The following is a 20,370-nucleotide window of genomic DNA, read 5'->3' on the forward strand; positions in this document are numbered from 1 at the left end:
ACCAGAACCAAGTAGCCAATAAGATTCGTCATAGTGCTTTATGGGAATTGTAGTTTTATAAAAACTGCGCCGCCAGCTCCCGAGCTCGTAACCACAGTAAACAGTGCCTAAACACCCTGTAAACAACTAGCTACGCTATGCTCTGCTATTATATTTTATTATAACAGAGCTGTAGGCCCTGCTTGAGAAAACTGCACCATAGGGGACAGTCAACTTGGATTTAAAAGAGTACTGTGGTATTCTTCTAAGAAAACAAACAAAAACATTCATATTATTAAGACTGAAGTGCCAAAGATAAAGGTATTAACAGCACCAAAACATTCATAGAATTGTCAATGAGTTGTATGCAAAACATATGCATTGTTTCAGTGCCATTGTAGTTAGTCAGTTTGGGAGCAGTTTTGTTTAAAAAAAATGTCCTGGTATGTGGTATTTTAGGAGTGAAGGAAAATATCTTACTCTTATTAACATTCATCCAATACATGAATTTTAACTCCATTGGGATAACATTTTTAGGTCAGTTGCTCAGACAAGATGTACTCTTTCTACATTGCCAAATGCTTTTTTAACATCAGTTAATACACAATACAACAGGTGTGATCTACCATCTGAGAAGGAAGGCAGAACATGGTCTCATTTCCTTTCAGCATAAACCTGTGAAAATAATGCTTTTGTAAGGATACAGACTCACGATTAAAAACATTCTAAATGCTAAGAGCAAAGTTGTCTGAAAGGTGTAGCCACGTATTGCTCAACCACCTAAATTTATTACATTTTTATGTGGAAAGACCAGAGGGCTCCCCGTGGTGAAATAGCAGGCGTAGATTACAAGCCCAAACTGGAAGGACAGCTCACAAACAAAAAAAGAGCTGTAAGCACCGAGCAGACATGTGCCAAGGGGTTAGCAGGCTCTCAGTGCTACCACGGAGAATCGGGCAACTCTTTTTCACACGGAAAATGCACAGGGGTGTCCAATGTTATCTGAACAGGGGGTGCGGGTTTTTGGCCCAGCGCTAAGACACTTGATTCAACTAATTAACTATTCATGGTCTTCAATAAAGGCCTTGGTAAGTAGAATCAGGGGGGGTATTTCACAAAGCAGGATTGTCAAGCTATCTGGATAACTCCTTTTTTTTTTTTTTACTTCAGTCCATTTTCCACATTTGGGAGGGTTCCGGGTTTTACTCAGTGCAGTTATCCAGCTAATTCAGTAATGCTGCTTTGCGAAACAAGACCCAGGTGTCTTGGTGCTGGGCTGAAAACAAAATGATTCCTTCAGGAGTGATTATCATTATGTTCAGGGAAATTTCTGTCAGGCAACAGTATTTTACCATAATATGCTGAAGCACCGGAATGGGGAGCAAAAAAAAAAAAAAAGCCCAAAAACAAATTATAGTTCTAACCACTAAAATGTTCTTCCGGGATAATACGGGAAACAATTGCCTTCTTCAACTGGTGTTACTGAAATACAAGTCAGATGACAATGTTGTGCTTGTATTTTGGCATTTAGGTTTAAGTCCTGCAAATCTGTGACACGAGATTTTGGTTATCAGACTTTAGCACATAAAAAATAAAATTTCAATTAATTTCTACAATTTTGTCAGAAATTGTACGTTAAAGGAAAAAAAAAACAACATTTCTACAAAATCAGATTCACTCTGATCAAAAGTTAAATGAGCGATATCAAGTAATATATGGTGTTAAATGTGTAAATGTATAACCAGTAACAAAAATTTCCATCAAGCACACAGATCTTTTCACCTAAAGACTTGTACTTCTATCCGGTTCATATTTACTTCCCTTCCTGTTACGACAGGGAATATTGAAAGTGTTGCAAATGATTTCTCTGAAATTCTTATTGCACGTGATCAGGAAGTCAAGCAATCCCGCTCTGTGATTGGCTCTGGCTGAAGTCTGCTTGGAAACAGCCGATCGTGATTCGGAACTGGGAGGGAGAAGGTTCCGGACAATGTCCTCTCAGGAGCGCCAGGTGTACAGAGGGGGCGGATCTTCTGAGCTGACCATCTGGTAATCAGCTACAGTCAGTTCAACCTGCCGTGGCCTTTCGAGATGAACAAAGGACAGTAATTATCTGTGTCAGCGTGTGTGTGTGTGTGTGCTCTCACACACAATGACTGCTGGTGTGAATGCTTCGCTGGCAGTTGGCCAGTGCCTGGAGGGGGGTTATAGGATCCGACCCCTTTACAGTTGTCCGACATCCGACAACGGTGACATTTAGCCCAATACAAACGGTTTCACACAGGCAGACTAACAGAAGGCATTGGGATCCATTACCTCCTCAGCTCCATTTGAATCGACAAGCAAGAACCACACATGCATGCAAAAAAAAACACTAACCTACAGACAGAAAAAAACACCCCATATGAGACAATGCATATACTTGGCAGGGAAAAATGGCACACAACCATACACAAAAATGATTATATTTGAGACACAAGAAAATAATTACTTCAATAAAAAGATGGTTTCTTCGCATCATATGTTGGATTTTATTGGTTCACCTTTACACGAGACTACAGCAGCTCATAACTCTCATTTGCGTAGACTTCTCTCTCCGTAACAAGGAATGTCAACAGTAAAGTACTCCTTCCTTACGTATTCTTTTTTCCTTCGTTTGTTTCTCATAAACATGTTCCATCATACAGCTGGAAAAACAGGAAAAAAAAAAAGGAATCTCACAGGATCTTTGTCTTGACAAAAATGCGTAAGAACAACAGGAGCATATTCTAGTCTTACAAGCCAAATCCAGCGAGAAATATATTCACCACGTTTTACTGGAGAACACCTTAAGAGATGTCTTTCCAGTAGGTTTGATTAAACAGCATGTCTTTATTTATACTTTGAACTAGACCCCCTTTTCTCCCACTCGAGTCGAGCATACCAAAACAGACCCCCTATTTTCCACAGCCAAAAATAACACGTTTATATCCCAAACACTCCAGTTTAGAAATGACATTCTAAGATTTTCTTTTGCACCCCCCCTCCCCCACCCCATCCCCCTCCCCCTTAAATTCATGTCTTCATTACAGACAAAAAATAAAATTTCACCAAAAAAATAAAAAGTGGTCCGATCACTTTCACATCATAAAAAAGTGTGTGTATATATATATATATATATATATAAAAAAAAAAAGCAAGCGAGTGGACTGTGGGACTGCTGTTAATTCGATTTTTGCTAATGTGTGTGTGATCTCCGGGCAGCACGATGCATGTGCGTACGTTCCTACTCATGCAAGATGCAAACGTAAATCGCACGCTGAATAAATATTATGCACTGAAGACGTTTGCAGGTTATTTAGAATGGCGCACTGCACCTCCGGTCCCTTTCCATGTTAATCTGGACTTCAGTCAAAGCATATCCCAAGATAATTAACTGGTAATGTCGCTGAAATGAATAAGCGCTCCACACTCACAGCGCACAGGCGCCCCTTGGTAGCGTGGCCACACTTAGCATGATTAGCATGCAGCGCATTAGGAAATGTATACCGTGTGAGGATCATTACTATAGGATGAGGTGAGGCGCTGATTTAATACACCCAAGTCAGCGCACATTAGCACAGAGTACGCTAAGCTACGTAGCACCGAGCCTGGGAGTAACAGCACACAGAGGGGGGGGATCGTTTACACTCAGCACCTCCCATTGGTGTGAGCAATGCGATGCGGTGTTGGGAAGAGAGGTTTAGTGGGTGGTGCTAAGCAACAATGAGCCAATCACAGATTTGCAAAATAAAAAATAAAAAAAACAAACAAGGATTTGCTTAAAAATTGGTGAGTCTCTGATGCTATGTGGTAGATCAGCCTGTTGTTCTGCTTCTAGCAACACCTCACCCTGTCATCACCAGCAGACGGCCATTTCTGGATAAATCTCACATGAGCTTTCTGTGGTTTCCTTCAAACCAGCGGCCTGTGTTTGCATGCGGGAGGGGTGTCGAGCCGCAGTGACTTAAATAACGCACTGAAGCGCTTCGAAAACCAGAAGTGAAAACACTGCAGCCCCTCGAGGATCCCTGACCCAAGGCGCAGAGAAACGAATCGTGCGTGAATTTATTCTCATTTCGCAAAACTGTAGTGTAGCTAGCTATTCAGGAGAGTTTGTTAGTGACTTACGGAAACAAGCCAATGAAATGTGTACCATCCTGGTCCCTTAAATGTCCCTGTGAATGCCTTCAGTGCTTTCTCGATTCCATTAATTACTCTCTGAATAGTAGGGGTTTTTTGGAATGCCTTTTTTTTTTTTTTTTTTCAAAATACAGTGTTCTAGAACTCCACTGCTTTCAGTTACCAGTAGTGATTGTGACATCGGCACTAGAATGTTCGGTGAAGAGCATTCTAATCAAATATTTGTGAGCTTACTCCTTTAAGGATTAAACTCTTTAAAAACTATATACGTAGACTATGGGGTAGGGAATCCTGATCCTAGACTGCAGGTGACGTTTCCGGTTTTTGTTCCACCTGAGCTTGATCACAAGCGCTTGACGGACGATGAAAAGTCTGAGGCTGAATATGCTGAATGGTGAGACGCGGAGTGCCTCCAGCCCATGGCCCCCTGCATCCATTAAGCCCGATTCATTAAAACGGACCGGATTACGCAGTTAGAAGGTCTGGATGGAGAAAAAACCAGGACCGTCTCCGGCTCTCCAGGACCAGGGTTGCCTACCCCTGATACAAGCCAAATCATTCTTGGAAGGACTGATATGCTGTGGATATTTGGGTCAGCTCAACGTTGAGCGGAGAGACGGAGAGAATCATGGCGAATGGCAAAACTCGGGACGGGGGGGGCAAGTGTTTGAGTGATCCCACCAGAGTCGGAAGGATGGTGCGAGATGTACTGTTAAACGGGAGGTGGGGGGGGGAAATCAGTGAACACACAGTGCCACTGACACGATAGGGGTATGGGGGGTTGCAGACAGGCTAAAAAAAAAAAAAACTCACCAAAACTTGACAAAAAGACACATTAAAAAGTTTAAAAAAAACAATTCAATTCAAATCAACGACAACAAAATCCAGTTTCATTAGGAAGGGGTTTAAATAACGACGCGCAGGCGCAGGACTGACAGGTTACAAAAACGGGAACAGAAACACAGAACGCTCGATTTTTTGGGGGGGGTGAAATCACCATGGACATAATTGGAATTCGGGACAGAAAATTAATGTAAAAAAGAAAGAAGAAAAAGAGAAATCAATCCGAAGCTGGAGAAGCTTGCGTGTGAACAGCGTGAGACTGAGTTACAGTGAATAAGAGCAGCGGATGAGTTTGAGTGACAGGACTGTGGAGGGGGGGGGGGGGGGGGGGGGGGGAGGCAGCAGGCGGTGTCCTGAGGAGGCAGGGTCAGACAGTCAGAGAAACTAACATCAGCCTGGGGGGGGGGGGGGTGGGGGGGAATACCGGCCTCATTCTTCATTTACACATTCACCGTGTGTATGAGTGTGTGTGTGTGTGTGTGTGTGTGTGAATGAGTATGTGCATGTGAGTGAATGTGTGTGTGTATGTGTGTGTGTGTGTGAATGAGTATGTGCATGTGAGTGAATGTGTGTGTGTGTATGTGTGAATGAGTATGTGCATGTGAGTGAGTGTATGTGTGAGTGTGCGAGTGTAAGTGTGTGTGTATGAGTGTGCGAGTGAGTGTGTGAGTGTAAGTGTGTGTGTTCATGAGGGGGTGAGTAGAGAGAGAGAGAGAGACAGAGGGGGGGAGGTGGGCACAAGAGGCAGTCCGAGGCATCAGCACTGAGAGAAGGTCTGCTTGATCTCATCCAGCACGTTCCCCAGCAGCGACGGCTCGTCACACTTAGCGTCGATCAGCACCGTCTGATCCGTCTGCAAGGGGGGGGAGGGGGGGGTCACCGTTACCATGGGAGCGCGAGAGGCGGGCCAGACACACCCCACACAGCCAGTTCATAAACTGAAGACACAAATGTGTCTAGAGTGGGTATTATCACGTAAAATTCGGGAACACGTGTAAATTCAATTGCTAACTGTCAACATCGTTCTACAGAGGAGTTACACCAGCAGAATCTCCTTTCCTGCACCGGACACAAGACTGCAGAGACTCAGGAAAACCAACAACACACGGGGGAAGAAACTACTGCCAGGCTTCTCGATAATTTCCCGGCAGTGGAAATGCTTCTTTCCAAGAACTACTGACAGGGTCAGTTATGGTATCTGCATTTTCAGCCAGGCGCAGAAGGCGAACTGCATTCATACCGCACCGGCATCGTTAAACCTGCTTACGGGCGGGTTTTTCCTGTTTTGTTTTTTTTTCCAGATTTTTCTGTCCACAGTGCATTTCACCGGGAGCTGAATTAATCCCGGTTGGCTAGCCCGGCGGCGCTTCGCCATGGTAACGTGGGCACGGCCGCGAGCGGCGGGTTTCCTGGCCCGTTGTCCTGGCGGCGCAGCGACGCTGCGGTCGGCACGCTTACCACTTTGACCAGCAGGCAGACGTGGTGACCCTGGATTGACCTGCTGTACATGCTGGCACAGGAGTCGATCCGCTCCACCACTGCAGAGAGAGAGAGAGAGAGAGAGAGGGGGGAAAGGGGGCGGGGTCATTCTGAGTGACTGACAGACATGTTCCCATCTCTTCTTTTCCTGCTCCAAGTTACAAAGTCATAACAGTCAACCTTTCTCCTACTCCCTTCCATACTCTTCTCCATCTTATGCCTACCATGAAAGATCATCATCTATCCCACACTCTAATTACACTCACTCACTCACTCACTCACTCACTCTCTCACTCTCTCACTCTCTCACTCTCTCACTCTCTCACTCTCTCACTCTCTCACTCTCTCACTCTCTCACTCACTCACTCACTCACTCACTCACTCACTCACTCACTCACTCACTCACTCACTCACTCACTCACTCACTCAGCTCCCCCTTCCTCCCTGTCTCCTGTCTCTCTCTCACCATGCTCTGCCTGCGCCTCCCCTTGAGCCCCCCCTCCAAACACACACTCTCTTGCCATGTCCCCCGTCCTCACACACGTACCGGAGAAGTGGTGGTGGAAGCAGATTCGGGCGAGCAGGTGGTGGAAGGGCATGCTGACCCCCTCCAGCCGCACGGAGCTGCCCTTCATGTCCCCCGACTCCAGCAGCTTAGCGTACGCGTCACTGCCAACGGGAGCGCGCTCAGTAAGTAACACAGCTCAACGGGAGCGCGCTCAGTAAGTAACACAGCAGGACAGGAGCGCGCTCAGTAACACAGCAGGACAGGAGCGCGCTCAGTAACACAGTCCAACGGGAGCGTGCTCAGTAAGTAACACAGCAGCACAGGAGCGCGCTCAGTAACACAGCAGCACAGGAGCGCGCTCAGTAACACAGCAGCACAGGAGCGCGCTCAGTAACACAGCAGCACAGGAGCGCGCTCAGTAACACAGCAGCACAGGAGCGCGCTCAGTAACACAGCAGCACAGGAGCGCGCTCAGTAAGTAACACAGCAGGACAGGAGCGCGCTCAGTAAGTAACACAGCAGCACAGGAGCGCGCTCAGTAACACAGTAGTACAGGAGCGCGCTCAGTAACACAGTAGTACAGGAGCGCACTCAGTAAGTAACACAGCAGGACAGGAGCGCGCTCAGTAAGTAACACAGCAGCACAGGAGCGCGCTCAGTAAGTAACACAGCAGCACAGGAGCGCGCTCAGTAAGTAACACAGCAGCACAGGAGCGCGCTCAGTAAGTAACACAGCAGCACAGGAGCGCGCTCAGTAACACAGTAGTACAGGAGCGCGCTCAGTAAGTAACACAGCAGGACAGGAGCGCGCTCAGTAAGTAACACAGCAGCACAGGCGCGCTCAGTCAAACACATAGTACAGGAGCGCGCTCAGTAACACAGTAGTACAGGAGCGCACTCAGTAAGTAACACAGCAGGACAGGAGCGCGCTCAGTAAGTAACACAGCAGCACAGGAGCGCGCTCAGTAAGTAACACAGCAGGACAGGAGCGCGCTCAGTAAGTAACACAGCAGGACAGGAGCGCGCTCAGTAAGTAACACAGCAGGACAGGAGCGCGCTCAGTAACACAGTAGTATAGGAGCGTGCTCAGTAACACAGTAGTATAGGAGCGTGCTCAGTAACACAGCTCAACGGGAGCGCGCTCAGTAAGTAACACAGCAGCACAGGAGCGCGCTCAGTAACACAGCCCAATGGGAGCGTGCTCAGTAACACACACAGCACGCTCAGACACACACACAGCACGCTCAGCAGCACAGCAGAACAGGAACGCGCTCAGTAACACACAGCTTTCACAAACTCACACACACCAAAGGCAAGGAGGAGCACCGGTGCGAACACTGACCTGTAACAGGGAGTGGTGATCAGGTATGAAGTGCAGGTAAAGTGCAGTTTAAAGTCCAGTTTCTCATGAGTGGAGGAGTCTTCAGACTGGATGCAAAGCAGAAGAATAAAAAGTAAAAAAAAAAAAAAAAAGTGAAATTCCAGTAGAACACACACCGCACTCTACATCCCAGCTCCACATCCACCCAACAGCGGTCATGTGACGCGGCGGCGGCAGAACACGGGGCGTCACCTTGACGATGAAGGCGAGGGTTCCCTTCAGCTTCTGCGGCATGACGATGCTCTGCACGGAGAAGACGTAGCGCGCCTCGTTCGAGACCCCTGCAGAGAGAGAGAGCGAGCTAGCCGTTAGCACGCACACAGCACACGCTCCGCACGCACGCAACACGCCACACGCATGCAACACGCCGCACGCACGCAACACGCCACACGCGACAACACCACCAGCATTAGTGTGCGTACAGCCAGGGTACAGTGCTCAGGGCAGCCTCAGCACACACTGAGCACACTCAGCACGCATTTTATTAACATCGGTTTAACTAGCACACTGATATGTTTTTTTATTTTATTTAACCAGGAAAACCCCATTGAGATTGAAATCTCTTTTGCAAGGGGGACCTGACATGAAACACAAAGGCTTGACAATAAATTACTTCTCTCCTGTTTTAGCTACATATGAAGACTGATGCATTTACATTTGCTGTAAGGTTTTTTGCCCGCCCCCCCCTTCAAATTTAGACAACGATCCCCTGACTTTTCAAAAGGTAGTGCCATATCTGCCCACTTTCGAGTTGCCATGCCTTTCCAGGATGCAAATATTTGAAAAGGTTGCCATGGTTTTTAAAGGACCGTTGTGAGTTCTGGCAAAACTGACAAACAGCAAAAGTAAATAAATAACAGACAAATGACCAATTTTCATGACATGCCATGCCCCGCCCCCTTCCCTCCAGCTCCGCCCATATCTCCGCCCTCACCGGGGGGCAGCTGGAAGGGGACGGGGAGGCCGTCGTGAGGCCCCGCCCCCTCCGGCCTCTGCAGCTTAGAGTTGAGGGAGTCCAGCACGGTGAACTCCATGGACTTGATGAAGCTGTCGCTCTTGTTCTCGAAGATGACGGACACCACCACCTGGCTGCCGTCCTGCAGGTTCCCCTGGATGTCGTACAGCTAGGGCGAAAGGGGAGGGGAGAACTCAGGGGCAGCCAATGGCACGCGCATAGAGGACACACCAAACGACACTGCAGAGAAAAATCGGCCAATCACACGGCGGTCTGAGAAAACGGCACACCAATCAGACTTCTCAGCAAGCGACAAAGATTAGCCCTTCCTAGATTTGTGCCAGCGGCCCGATAATGAGATTTGGATTAACAGCTAGCATAGGATTACATTTTTACACAAAAACGAAAGCCTCATTATTGCAGACCAACTGATCCATGTGGGTAGTCTGGATAGAATTCATCAGTGCACATCACAAAAGCTCAAAGGTCAACTCCACACACATTAAACTCCCCCCTCTCTGCTCGTACCTCATCAGTGTCCTCCATCATCTTTAAAGAGGGAAAACAGGGGTATAGGGGTGATTCACAGGTGAAGTGATGCCTAAACTAACAGGCCTAATTAAAAGCACTCAGCTGAGGAAAACCCAGCACTAACGGTGAAATCACACAGACACGCGCACCCACAAGCACGCACGCACGCACACACGCGCACACACAAACAAACACACACGCGCACACACACACAACACACGCAGCGCACACACACATGCAGTGCAAGCAGGCATGTACCCATACACATGCACACACACACACACACACACACTCACCATCTTGATGTAAGCGTTCTCAGCCAGCAGGCAGTAGTTGGACATGGGCTGCAGGGACAGAAGGGGCAGGTCAGGACAGGCCTGGCTTCCAGGACACACACTACACAGCTACAGACACTACACATCTACAGACAGTCAGACCGGCCTGGACAATACAGGCAGTGTGTGGGGCCTGTGTGTGAGTGCCAGTGTGTGACCGTGCCAGGGAGAGGGTGAGGGGATGTGAGTGTGTGGGTGTGTGCGTATGTGTGGGAAGTGTGCATGAGTGCAGTACATGCAGGTGTGCGTATGTGTGCATGTGTGTATGTATAAGAAGGCTGGAAGTGGACTGACTGGCAGAGGCTCCTCCTCCTCCTCCACTGTGCCGTTCTGCACGGACTCGGCTCCGCCCCCGTCACCGTGGTGATGGTGATGGTGGTGCTTCTTCCTCTTTTTCTTATCCTTCTCCTCCTTCTCCTTCTTCTGCTTCTTCTTCTTGTGTTTGGAGGACTTCTGGGAAGGAAACAAACAAAAGAGAAGAGCAGTCAAGTATCAGCGCGCCAAGGCGCTATAAAACGGCATTATTGTGTATACTTGATGCAATTCTTTTTTTCCTGTCGAAATGAACTTTTTCCCCAAAATGACTGAACGTGTCAGCAGATATAGTGGAATGAAGCTGGAGGATCTCCTACGTGGAAGTGATCAAAAACTGCAACTGAAGAAGATCAGTCAGCAGATATGCTATTTTAACATTCGAATGAATCATAACATGCATGTCCCCAACAATGAACAGGACAATCTGATCTCCTTCCAGAAAAGAATGTTATCTGCTGCAAACTCCCACAATTCACCGCTTCCTAAAATAAGGAAGCATCAGCAGGGAATTATGTCCTTTAACAGTCTGAGGCTCGTATGGGTAAAGAGGAGCAGGTGATTTATAAATAGAACACTCCTGTGAGATGCTTTATGAATAGGGGCTCTGATCTAAGATAAGGCCGGGATGCGGGGGGGGGGGGGAAGGCGGTTCTGATCTCGGCGCGGCGCGGCGCTCTTCGTGACCCTCGATGACTCACCGCGTCCCCCGGCTCCGCGCCTCCGGGCTCGTCGGGTTCCGAGGCCGGGCCCGGCTCTTCTTCTGGGGCGGAGCCCGGTCCCGCCACGGGGGCGGGTTCAGCTTTCGGCGCCGCCTCCTGCCAGAACACACGTCACACGCGTCCCTTAACGTCCGCCGAGCTCGACACCCCCCCCGACACAGACCCAGCCCATAAACACGCACTCAACACGCTGGGCTGCTGTTCCATCCAGCAAGCTACGAGCTCATCGTGATGTTCCGAGCTTCCCTTCCGATCGCTGACTAAACACCTCAGAGACCGTGGACAGACACCAGTAATCTCAAACTCAGAACGCTTGTACCCTGGAAACAAAACCACCGGCATTTCTATACCGCAATTTACCCAAAACTCAGATGGTGTGTTGTCTGAACTGGTCTGCTTTACGGACCACACACACACTCAAGAGTGCCGTTGGGTTCACTCAGTCACAGGGGAGAGAGACACGGCCGGCTGTATAGACGTGCGAGGGCCGAGAGCACCTGTCCCAGCAGCACGCGCCGGGGCGAGAAGGCGCACTTTCAGACGCGCCGATTGGCCCGTCAGAGGAGAACGAGGCCGCTGCGGCTCAAGGGCGAGGCACACAGGCCGTACAGAGGGGCCACAATCGGCCCTGAACGTCCAAACGCAGCTTCGGCAGGCGCACGGATTTCACTCAAGAGCGCAGAACAAAGGCTCCGTGCAGTAATGAGCCCTCTTTGGAGTTTAAACCGAAAACGAGATAAATCTGTGCGGAATTAATTGGCGCCGTTGTTTCAGACTGCAGCTGAGCTCTCTTCACTTTCACTCCGTTCTGAGCACGCTCAGTGGCAGCGTGGAGCGGCTGTGCTCGGTAGAGCCAATCAGCTCGCTGCTCTCCCTAAGCTCTCGGCAGTTTTAAAAAAAGAATACCGAGAATTGAAAGCCTGCTTTCTGAACAGCTGACAGTTGGGAGCACAGGACCACAAATGAGTCTGAAACAGCTGAGTGGGAGAAATTCAGACACCATCTCACTCGCACACACACACACACACACACACAACAGCATGCAACACAGACATACACGCAGGCACACAACTATCCCACAGACATACACGCACACACAAACAGATGCAAACACAGACACACGCACACACAAACAGATGCAAACACAGACACACGCACACACAATGTTGGATGTCCTCACAGAACCGAGCAGACAAACATATAGGTGACTGAAAGAGGCAGACATCATCTGGAAAAGAATGAACGAATGAAAACAAAACTATAGAGAGATGGTGGGAGGGAGGAAAGGTGGCAAAAAAAGAAGAGGAAGAGATGGAAGAATCAACCACAAACAGGTTAATGGGGGAAAAAAAAGGAAAAGAGCAAAACTCAACCTGGTTGCTAGGGGACACAGGGGCAGCAGACAGCCAGAAGTCCAGGTCTGAAGCCTAGAGGAGGGGCGGGGTTAGGGGCGGAGTTAAGGTACAGGGGTAAGGGACAAGGTCAGGGGCGGGGTGAAGGTACAGGGTAAGGGGCGGGGTTAAGGGATGGGGTTCGGGGCAGAGACAAGGAGAATGACATAAGGGAAAATGCGTCGCACTAAGTAAAAAGCTGGAGTGAATTTAATCTCAATTCAACTAACAAAATTCACTGAAGCTGAACTCAGGAACTGAAGAATAGCCCATAATGTTCTGTGAAGATTTCTCAGCTGACCGAGTTCCCCAAATCTGGTGATAATAACCCTCAGTACCCAACTTTTCCAAGATAGTGACACAGCCATTGATGAATAAATAAGAATTAGAGGGCACTACGTCTAGGAAGTGTCAGAATCTGACTGCAGTCAACAAACAGGAAACCGAAGGACAGAGAGAGAAGACCTGGGCCTGTAGTTATCAGCAGCTGGACGTGTTCATTCTCAGGAGCCCGCCCTTTGTGATGTCATACCTCTGCAGGCGTGGTGGCGGGCGGGGCCACCACCTCACTGTTCTCCGCCGATTGGACAGCTTCCTCAGGAAGGGCATCTCCTGGCTCCTCCTCCTCCTTCTCCTCCTTCTCGTGCCTGTGCTTCTTCTTCTTCTTCTCCTCCTTGCTCTTCTAAAGCACAGAGGAGCACCGCAGAAGATCAAACAGACGGGTCGACACCGTGCTCTTAGCCTTCAAAGTACGGTTTTCATTTCCGTTGAAGTTCAAAACGTCGCTAATTCTGCGCCCTGTCGTGAGTAAACGCGGCACCCGAAACGCCGGTTACTAACCGAAGCTTCCCGTCACTGAGAAAAAACTGAACGCGGAAAGAGTCGTGAGAGTCGACTATCCGGTTAGCCTGCAGTAACACGGCTCAACGAGCTACAGCAACAGCACTAATGAGATGCAGACTGCAGAACTAATGAGGGAGAGCATAACGGCCACGCGCCGACGTTGAAGAGCACCAGAGCAGAGTCATTACTGTGACTGGCGCAGTTTGGACGGGAATCCATTTCGCTCAAGAAAAAAAAAAAAAATGCAAACCACATCAAACTACTTGGGAGTGTCAGCGGAAAAAAACAACAAAGGGGAAAAAAAAGAAAGAAAGAAACGGCAAAGTCTGCATTTTCCACAAAAACAAATCTGACAAAGATGTTTCTGCAAATTTTACGCACTCCGCTTCATAGAGAAATACATTATGAATACACAAGACACAGTAATGATGCTAATGATGAGGGCAGTCCCGGGCCTGGCCTGTAATCGAGCAAATGGATTTTAAAAATCAGCTGACGTTACCTTCCTCTCTTTGTCCTTCTTCTTCTCCTTCTCTTTCTTGCCCTTCTTTTTCGGTTCCTGAGGGGCCCCCTCGCCCTCCTCTCCGGGGCTTTTCAGGACATCTGGGGGCCGGTGTGTCCTGACCGGGAGCTTCTCGCTGTCCGCCAGGGGCCTGAGCGGGGACAGAAAGGGGCCCCGGTCATGCCTCACACGGAGAACACGGGGGACACTGGGGAGAGACACGGGGCTTCGGGCCCCACACAGGGCTACAGGTCTACAGAGCTAGAGGGATACAGGGCCACAGGTCTACAGAGCTACAGGGCCAGAGGGCCAGAGGGCCACAGGGCTACAGGGCTACAGGGCTACAGGGCTACAGGGCTACAGGGCTACAGGGCCACAGTGCTACAGAGCCAGAGGGCTACGGTGCTACAGGGCTACAGGATTACAGTGCTACAGGGCTACAGGGCCACAGTGCTACAGGCCTACAGGGCTACAGGGCTACAGGGCTACAGGGCTACAGGGCTACAGGGCCACAGCGCTACAGGGCTACAGGGCTACAAGGCCACAGGGCTACAGGGCTACAGGGCTACAAGGCCACAGGGCTACAGAGCTACAGGGCTACAGGGCCAGAGGGCCACAGGGCTACAGGGCTACAGGGCTACAGGGCCACAGGTCCACAGGGCTACAGTGCTCATTCCACTGGATCTAGCCCAGGGTCGCCCAAACCTGTTCCAGGGGATCTACCATCCTGAAGGTCTTCACCCCATACTTAACAAATCACACCTCATTCAACAGGCAGAGAGCTGAAAATGAGTAGAAGCAGGTGTGCCAAATTATGGCTGGAGTGAAAACCCACGGGATGGGAGATCTCCAGGAAGCGAGCTGGGCGGCCCCACTCTGGGCCTACAGCAGAGCTTTAAACAGGTACAGCTGGGAATCTGTACGCTTGACTTGCAGCCGATGAGCCTGTGACTGCAAGCCCAATACTGCGTTTCCAACAGCAACACGAGGCACTGCAGATGCCTACATTCACTTGAATAAAAATCACAAAAACAGGGAATTTAAAAAACTGATGAAGAAAAGATGGTTCTACGGAAAAAATCAAAAGCTTAAATGAACATGTTCACATGAGACTTAGCAGTGCCACAGACGTGACATAGCTCAGAGGTAAACGATTTCTCAGCAGGTTGCGTTCAAACCGCCTGGATGTCAAGTGTCCTGAGCAAGAAGTACCCTAACTGCCTGGCATGAGGATCATGTAAAGCGCTGTAAAAGCACATAAAATGCAGCCATTACCATTTACCATCTTAACTGCCCCTGGCAGAGATGCCTAACTGCTCCAAAGACAGGCCTGGAACCGCTTTCTACAGACACTTCCTCTGTATCGCCCTCTAGTGGTGTCTCTAATGCAGAACAGCCACCTCTGGACTCAGTAAAGTCCACACTGTGAGCCAAAGCAGGCTTGTTCAAACAGGTTTTAAAATGGTGACCGGAGGCCAATACACGCTCAGTGCTATAAAATGAATCACGTCCTCACTGAGAACCACAGAGGTGCCAGCCGCACCGTACGCACTCTGGCTGTCCCAGGGGCTGGCTGTTGATAGCAAGCTGATAGCAGCTGCATGCAGACTACCCCACACCTTACAGCAGCATTTACTGCACAGCCCTGCACAGCCACCAAGCCAAAGCCCGACTTTATAAAGCTTTTACAGGGCATAAAACGCACATGCAATTCACAGAATTACAGGTTAAAAGCTTCAAAACCTGCACTGCTTCACTTGGAACACACCATATAAAAGCAGAGGCCGCCTGCATCGACTGGGCCAGCTTTTATACGTTATATTTTATGAGAGTTCAAAGAAACGTTGTGCAGATAAACGCGTGTGAATGAGCTCGTGACTTGTCAAGGCCAGCCACACTTGCACAACTGCCCTTAACCGTTTGAAGAGCAGGTTTCTTGGAATGTTTATTTATTTATTTTTTTTAAATTCCAAGTAAGTGTTTAGGAACTCCACGGCATCCAGTTACCAGTAGCGATTGTGACATCAGCATTAGAATGTTCAGCGAAGAAGATTCTAATCAGATGTTTGTAGCCTCACACCTTAAGGGGTTAAATGTCACTCTTTGCAGTGCGGAGGGGGTGTGGGGGGCGTGGACGGGGCACAGGTGCGCAGTCAGCCACACTACGGTACAGCAGGGCGCTTGTGGCCCCAGAACTCTTCGGGGTACTCACCTGCGTGGGGGCCCCAGGACCAGACTGCCCGAATAGGGAGGGGGGGGCAGGGGGGTGTGTGCATGAGAGAGAGAGGGAGAGAGAACCACAGGTCACACGGATGCCAGAAGAGGGGGGAGAGCGAGTCGGACTTTTGACCCCTGGGGGGGACCCCAGACACCCCTGGGGGGACACCGGACATCCCTGGGGGGGGCCCCAGACACCCCTGTTCGTTTCAGTGTGTTGTGCAGGAGCACGGCAGGGCCGGACATTCACAGGACTCTGAATGTGTGAGACCGGTGTGCACCAGTCCAGAGTGAACCTCCTCACATTTCACAGGGAAGAAATGCTTAAGCCCATTGCAAAACATGTAATACATCATTTTTTTTTTTTTTTTTTTTTTTTTTTTTAAGTAGTCAGCATTGTAAGGAAAATTAAAACATTTTGACATTTCAAATAAAAAAATTAAAAGAACAGAAGAGGGGGAATTCTGGAACAGCCCTTGGATTGTACAGCTGGGTAAACTGAAGTTGTACCACAATAACAGCCATTCTGAACAGCAGCAGCAGAAGGTCAGAAAGGTAATCATGCGGTGATGCGGCTGTAGCATCACAGATGATGCCCGCGGGCACGCTAGGCACAGACGGTAACGGCACTCACCTGTCCAAGTCGATATCCAGGGCTTTGTGCGGGTCATTGGGGTCCTTCTCGTCATCGTCGCTGGGCAAGGCATTCTGGGATAGAGAGAGAGCGAGAGAGGAGTCAGTCACGGCCCACCGCGCTAATTCTCACTGGCCGCTGCCACTCACTAATTCCCACCCATATCCCCGCCCCGCCCCGCCCCGCTCCGCCCGGCCCCTCCGGCTCCGCCCCCCGCAGCCCTGTCCCCAGGCCACACCCCCCTGCACACCTCGGGCATCTCCTCGGTGACGATGTCCACCATGTGGGCGGGGGTGATGTCCTCCTCGCTCTCCGGGCCCGAGTCGCCCCTCCTCCCCCTGCTCCGCTTCTCCCTCTTCTTCTTCTTCTCCTTCTTCTTCTTCTCCGTCCTCTCCTTCAGCCGACGCTCCTCCTCCAGCTTCACGTACTGGTCGGACATGGGCATCCCTGAGGAAGAATCTAGGAAGGTTCAGAGGTGCAGCCACGAGCACAAACGCGAGTCTTTCCACAGCACAGGGCTGATCACACACCAGCCCCCCCAACTCACAGTACAACACTGACCGCTCACACCAGCAGAACACAGTGAGAGGTGTACAGAGGACAGGGTGAAACGCCCAAAAACATGAGCGCACACCAGCCCCCCAACTCACAGCACAACACTGACCATTCACACCAGCAGAACACAGTGAGAGGTGTACAGAGGACAGGGTGAAATGCCCAAAAACATGAGCGCACACACACAGACACACACGTGCACACAGACATGGACATGCTTGCGCACACACACACAAACTCACAGTACAACACTGACCGCTCACACCAGCAGAACACAGTGAGAGGTGTACAGAGGACAGGGTGAAACGCCCAAAAACATGAGCGCACACACAGACACACGTGCACACAGACATGGACATGCACGCGCACACACACACACATGGATAGGCGCGCTCGCGCACACAGACACACACACGGATACGCGCGCTCGCGCACACCCACACACATGGATACGCGCGCTCGCGCACACACACACACACAGACACAGACACACAACACAGACCCATGCCCTCATTCACCTGGGACTTTAAGAGGCACGCTGAGGTCGATCTGCACCACTGGAATGTGCTCCACACCTGGAGTTTCCTGGTACACCTGGAGGGGGAGGGACCGGGTCACAGCTCAACACACCCCAAAAACACTGAACCGTTTCACATGTCAGCAGCAGAGGACCACCCAATGATGGACCAGGAGATCCACAGGGTCCAATTAAAAATCAGAAACCTATTTAAACCAGACTGGGGGAGTTACTGCACAGTCAGCAGCTTTTAAAAATCGCCAAATATTAAGCACTTGATTGACATTAGAACACAAAGTACTGGGTAAATTCCTAATACACAGCAAAATGTTAGTATCTGTGAATGGCAACCAGCCCTTCAGCACTGAGCAATAATAATAATAATAATAATAATAATAATAATGGAGGCACTGACAGAACAGAAACCAGTTAGACTGCGTGTGACAGGAAACAGACACCTGCCTTCTGAGACGATGGAGAGGCCTTGATGTAGAAGGGGTTATTGGCCTGTTCCTGCTTCCTGACTTCTCTCCGCTGAGTCAGAGAGAGAGAGAGTGAGGGGGAGGGAGGGGGACAGGGACAGAAAGAACAGAAGGAGAAAGAGACAGAGGGATAAAGGAAGAGGGGGATGAAAGAGCGTGAGGATCTTCAGTAGTACATGGGAGTGAGTGATATGGGGGTGCATTATTAGATAGATGCCCATGTTTGAGTTCTGCCCTGTACAGAGCTTTGAGGGCTGCAGTATTATTGGATGGTGATTGTGTGTTCACAGCTGTATAAAGGAGTGAGATAAATGTGTATTATTAGACTGTGTATGGTCACAGTGTGGCGTACCGGAATGTGAAAATGTGAGGAAGTGTGAACGTGTGAGCTTGTGTGTGTGTGTGTGTGTGTGTGTGTCCGTGTGCGAGTCTGTGTGTCCGTGTGCGTTTGTGCGTGAATTTGTGTGACAGTGTGTGTCTGTGTTTGTGTGTGTGAGTGAGAGTGTGTGTATGTGTGTGTGTGTGTGTATTCATGTGACAGTGTGTGTGTGTGTGTGTGTGTGTGTGTGAGAGTGAAGTGTGTGTGTGTGTGTGCGTGAGTGAGAGTGTGTGTGTGTGTGTGTGTGTGTGTGTGTGTGATGAGAGTGGTGTGTGTTAGTGTGTGTGTGTGTGTGGGTCTGTGTTTGTGTGTATGAGTGAGAGAGTGTGTATGTCTGTGTGTGTGTGTGAGTGAGAGAGAGTGTATGTCTGTATGTGTGTGTCTGTGTGTGAGTGAGAGAGTGTGTATGTCTGTGTGTGTGTGTGTGTGTGTGTGTGTGTGTGTGTGTGTGTGTGTGTGTGTGGCTGTGTATGTATGTCCGTGTGTGTGTGTGTGTGTTTGTGAGCATTCGTGTGAGTGTGTGTGTGTGTGTGTCTGTGTTTGTGTGTGTGAGTGAGAGTGTGTGTCTGTGTGTGTGTGTGTGTGTGTGTGTGAGTGAGTGTGTGTGTGTGTGTGTGTGTGTGAGTGTCTGTGTATACGTGCACTTGTAGATGGCTGTAATGGGGTATGCAGCATTAGCGCACATTAGCGCATGCCCCAGTGTGAGTCTGGCACTGCGGTGCGTCTGACTGTGACGAGGGTCAATACAGGAAATGACTCGCAATGCAAGTGGCGGAAAAATCCACATGGAACACAAGCAGCAGTACCCCACGCGTGATCTGAGCGTATTTTCACTTGCTGAACTCAATGAAGGGAAATGAGCTGACACAGGCCCTGATGCAGGGACGCGCGTTAATAACAGCAGGGGCCCGTCTGAGCGTGACAGAACGGAGCGCGTGCGTCACAACAGCAGAGGCTGCTGGGAAGAAATTTATATCATGATATTATTCCAGGGCCCTGAGCAGTGATATTTACCACAAATTCACAGACCACTGGATGCGCGCCCCCCCCCCCCCATGCCAGCAGCCTCAATGATAACCAATCAGGGACTGGTGTCGAAAAATCAGCTCGTTTGATAGAACTTACACATACCACAGACTGGGTACTGCTTCAGTTCACAATTATGCTTCTCACTCACAAATAAACTGCAAAGGTTTGTGAACAGATGAACTGGGGTGTGACAGAGCAGGACCCGTGCGTGGGGCGCCTGTGTGTAAAGATGGCGGCGGCAGAGGAGGGCCGTACCCTGGCCAGCTCCGTCTCGTCCGCTTCAGTGTGGCGGGGGCGGGTGTAGCGAGGCTCCTCCTCCGCGAACACGGCCTTGGGCTTCTCGTCCTCTGACTCGCTCTCCGACGGCGGCTCGTTGATCCAGGCGTCCAGGTCCAGGCTGAGGACACAAATCAGGGGTTTAAACTGGAGCAAACGAGCCTCAGCTGTGTTCAGTGCAGGACAGGCTGAGGACGCAACGCTAGGTTTTAAACCCAGAGCCAACGAGCCTCAGCTGTGTTCTGTGAAGGGCAGGCTGGGGACGCAACGCAAGGTTTTAAACGCAGAGCCAACGAGCCTAAGCTGTGTTCAGTGCAGGGCAGGCTGAGGACGCAACGC

The 20,370-nt window shown here is 49.9% G+C and overlaps 1 protein-coding gene across 6 annotated transcripts in view; it reads right to left on the reverse strand.

Annotated features, from left to right (window-relative positions):
• Positions 1-2,486: 2,486 nt before the first annotated feature.
• LOC135252381 (AP-3 complex subunit delta-1-like) overlaps positions 2,487-20,370 on the reverse strand; it is a 35,955-nt gene continuing 18,071 nt past the window's right edge. Inside the window, exons 17-34 of one of the 6 annotated variants that reach the window (XM_064330368.1) lie at positions 20,011-20,152; positions 18,328-18,399; positions 17,867-17,942; positions 17,044-17,252; positions 16,794-16,867; positions 16,155-16,178; positions 13,943-14,093; positions 13,130-13,276; positions 12,580-12,633; positions 11,186-11,302; positions 10,467-10,625; positions 10,134-10,181; positions 9,286-9,475; positions 8,544-8,632; positions 8,313-8,398; positions 7,010-7,131; positions 6,442-6,521; positions 2,487-5,836 (exon numbers count right to left, since the gene is read on the reverse strand). In XM_064330368.1, coding sequence (XP_064186438.1) covers positions 5,741-5,836; positions 6,442-6,521; positions 7,010-7,131; positions 8,313-8,398; positions 8,544-8,632; positions 9,286-9,475; positions 10,134-10,181; positions 10,467-10,625; positions 11,186-11,302; positions 12,580-12,633; positions 13,130-13,276; positions 13,943-14,093; positions 16,155-16,178; positions 16,794-16,867; positions 17,044-17,252; positions 17,867-17,942; positions 18,328-18,399; positions 20,011-20,152 — 1,936 coding nt within the window. In that variant the 3' untranslated portion in view covers positions 2,487-5,740. Of the gene's footprint in view, positions 5,837-6,441; positions 6,522-7,009; positions 7,132-8,312; positions 8,399-8,543; positions 8,633-9,285; positions 9,476-10,133; positions 10,182-10,466; positions 10,626-11,185; positions 11,303-12,579; positions 12,634-13,129; positions 13,280-13,942; positions 14,094-16,154; positions 16,179-16,793; positions 16,868-17,043; positions 17,253-17,866; positions 17,943-18,327; positions 18,400-20,010; positions 20,153-20,370 lie in introns of all 6 variants that reach the window. The other 5 variants (XM_064330367.1, XM_064330370.1, XM_064330371.1 and 2 more) reach the window with 5 other exon arrangements.

The sequence above is a fragment of the Anguilla rostrata genome, chromosome 4 (genome assembly GCF_018555375.3).
Source record: "Anguilla rostrata isolate EN2019 chromosome 4, ASM1855537v3, whole genome shotgun sequence".
Lineage (NCBI taxonomy): Eukaryota > Metazoa > Chordata > Actinopteri > Anguilliformes > Anguillidae > Anguilla > Anguilla rostrata.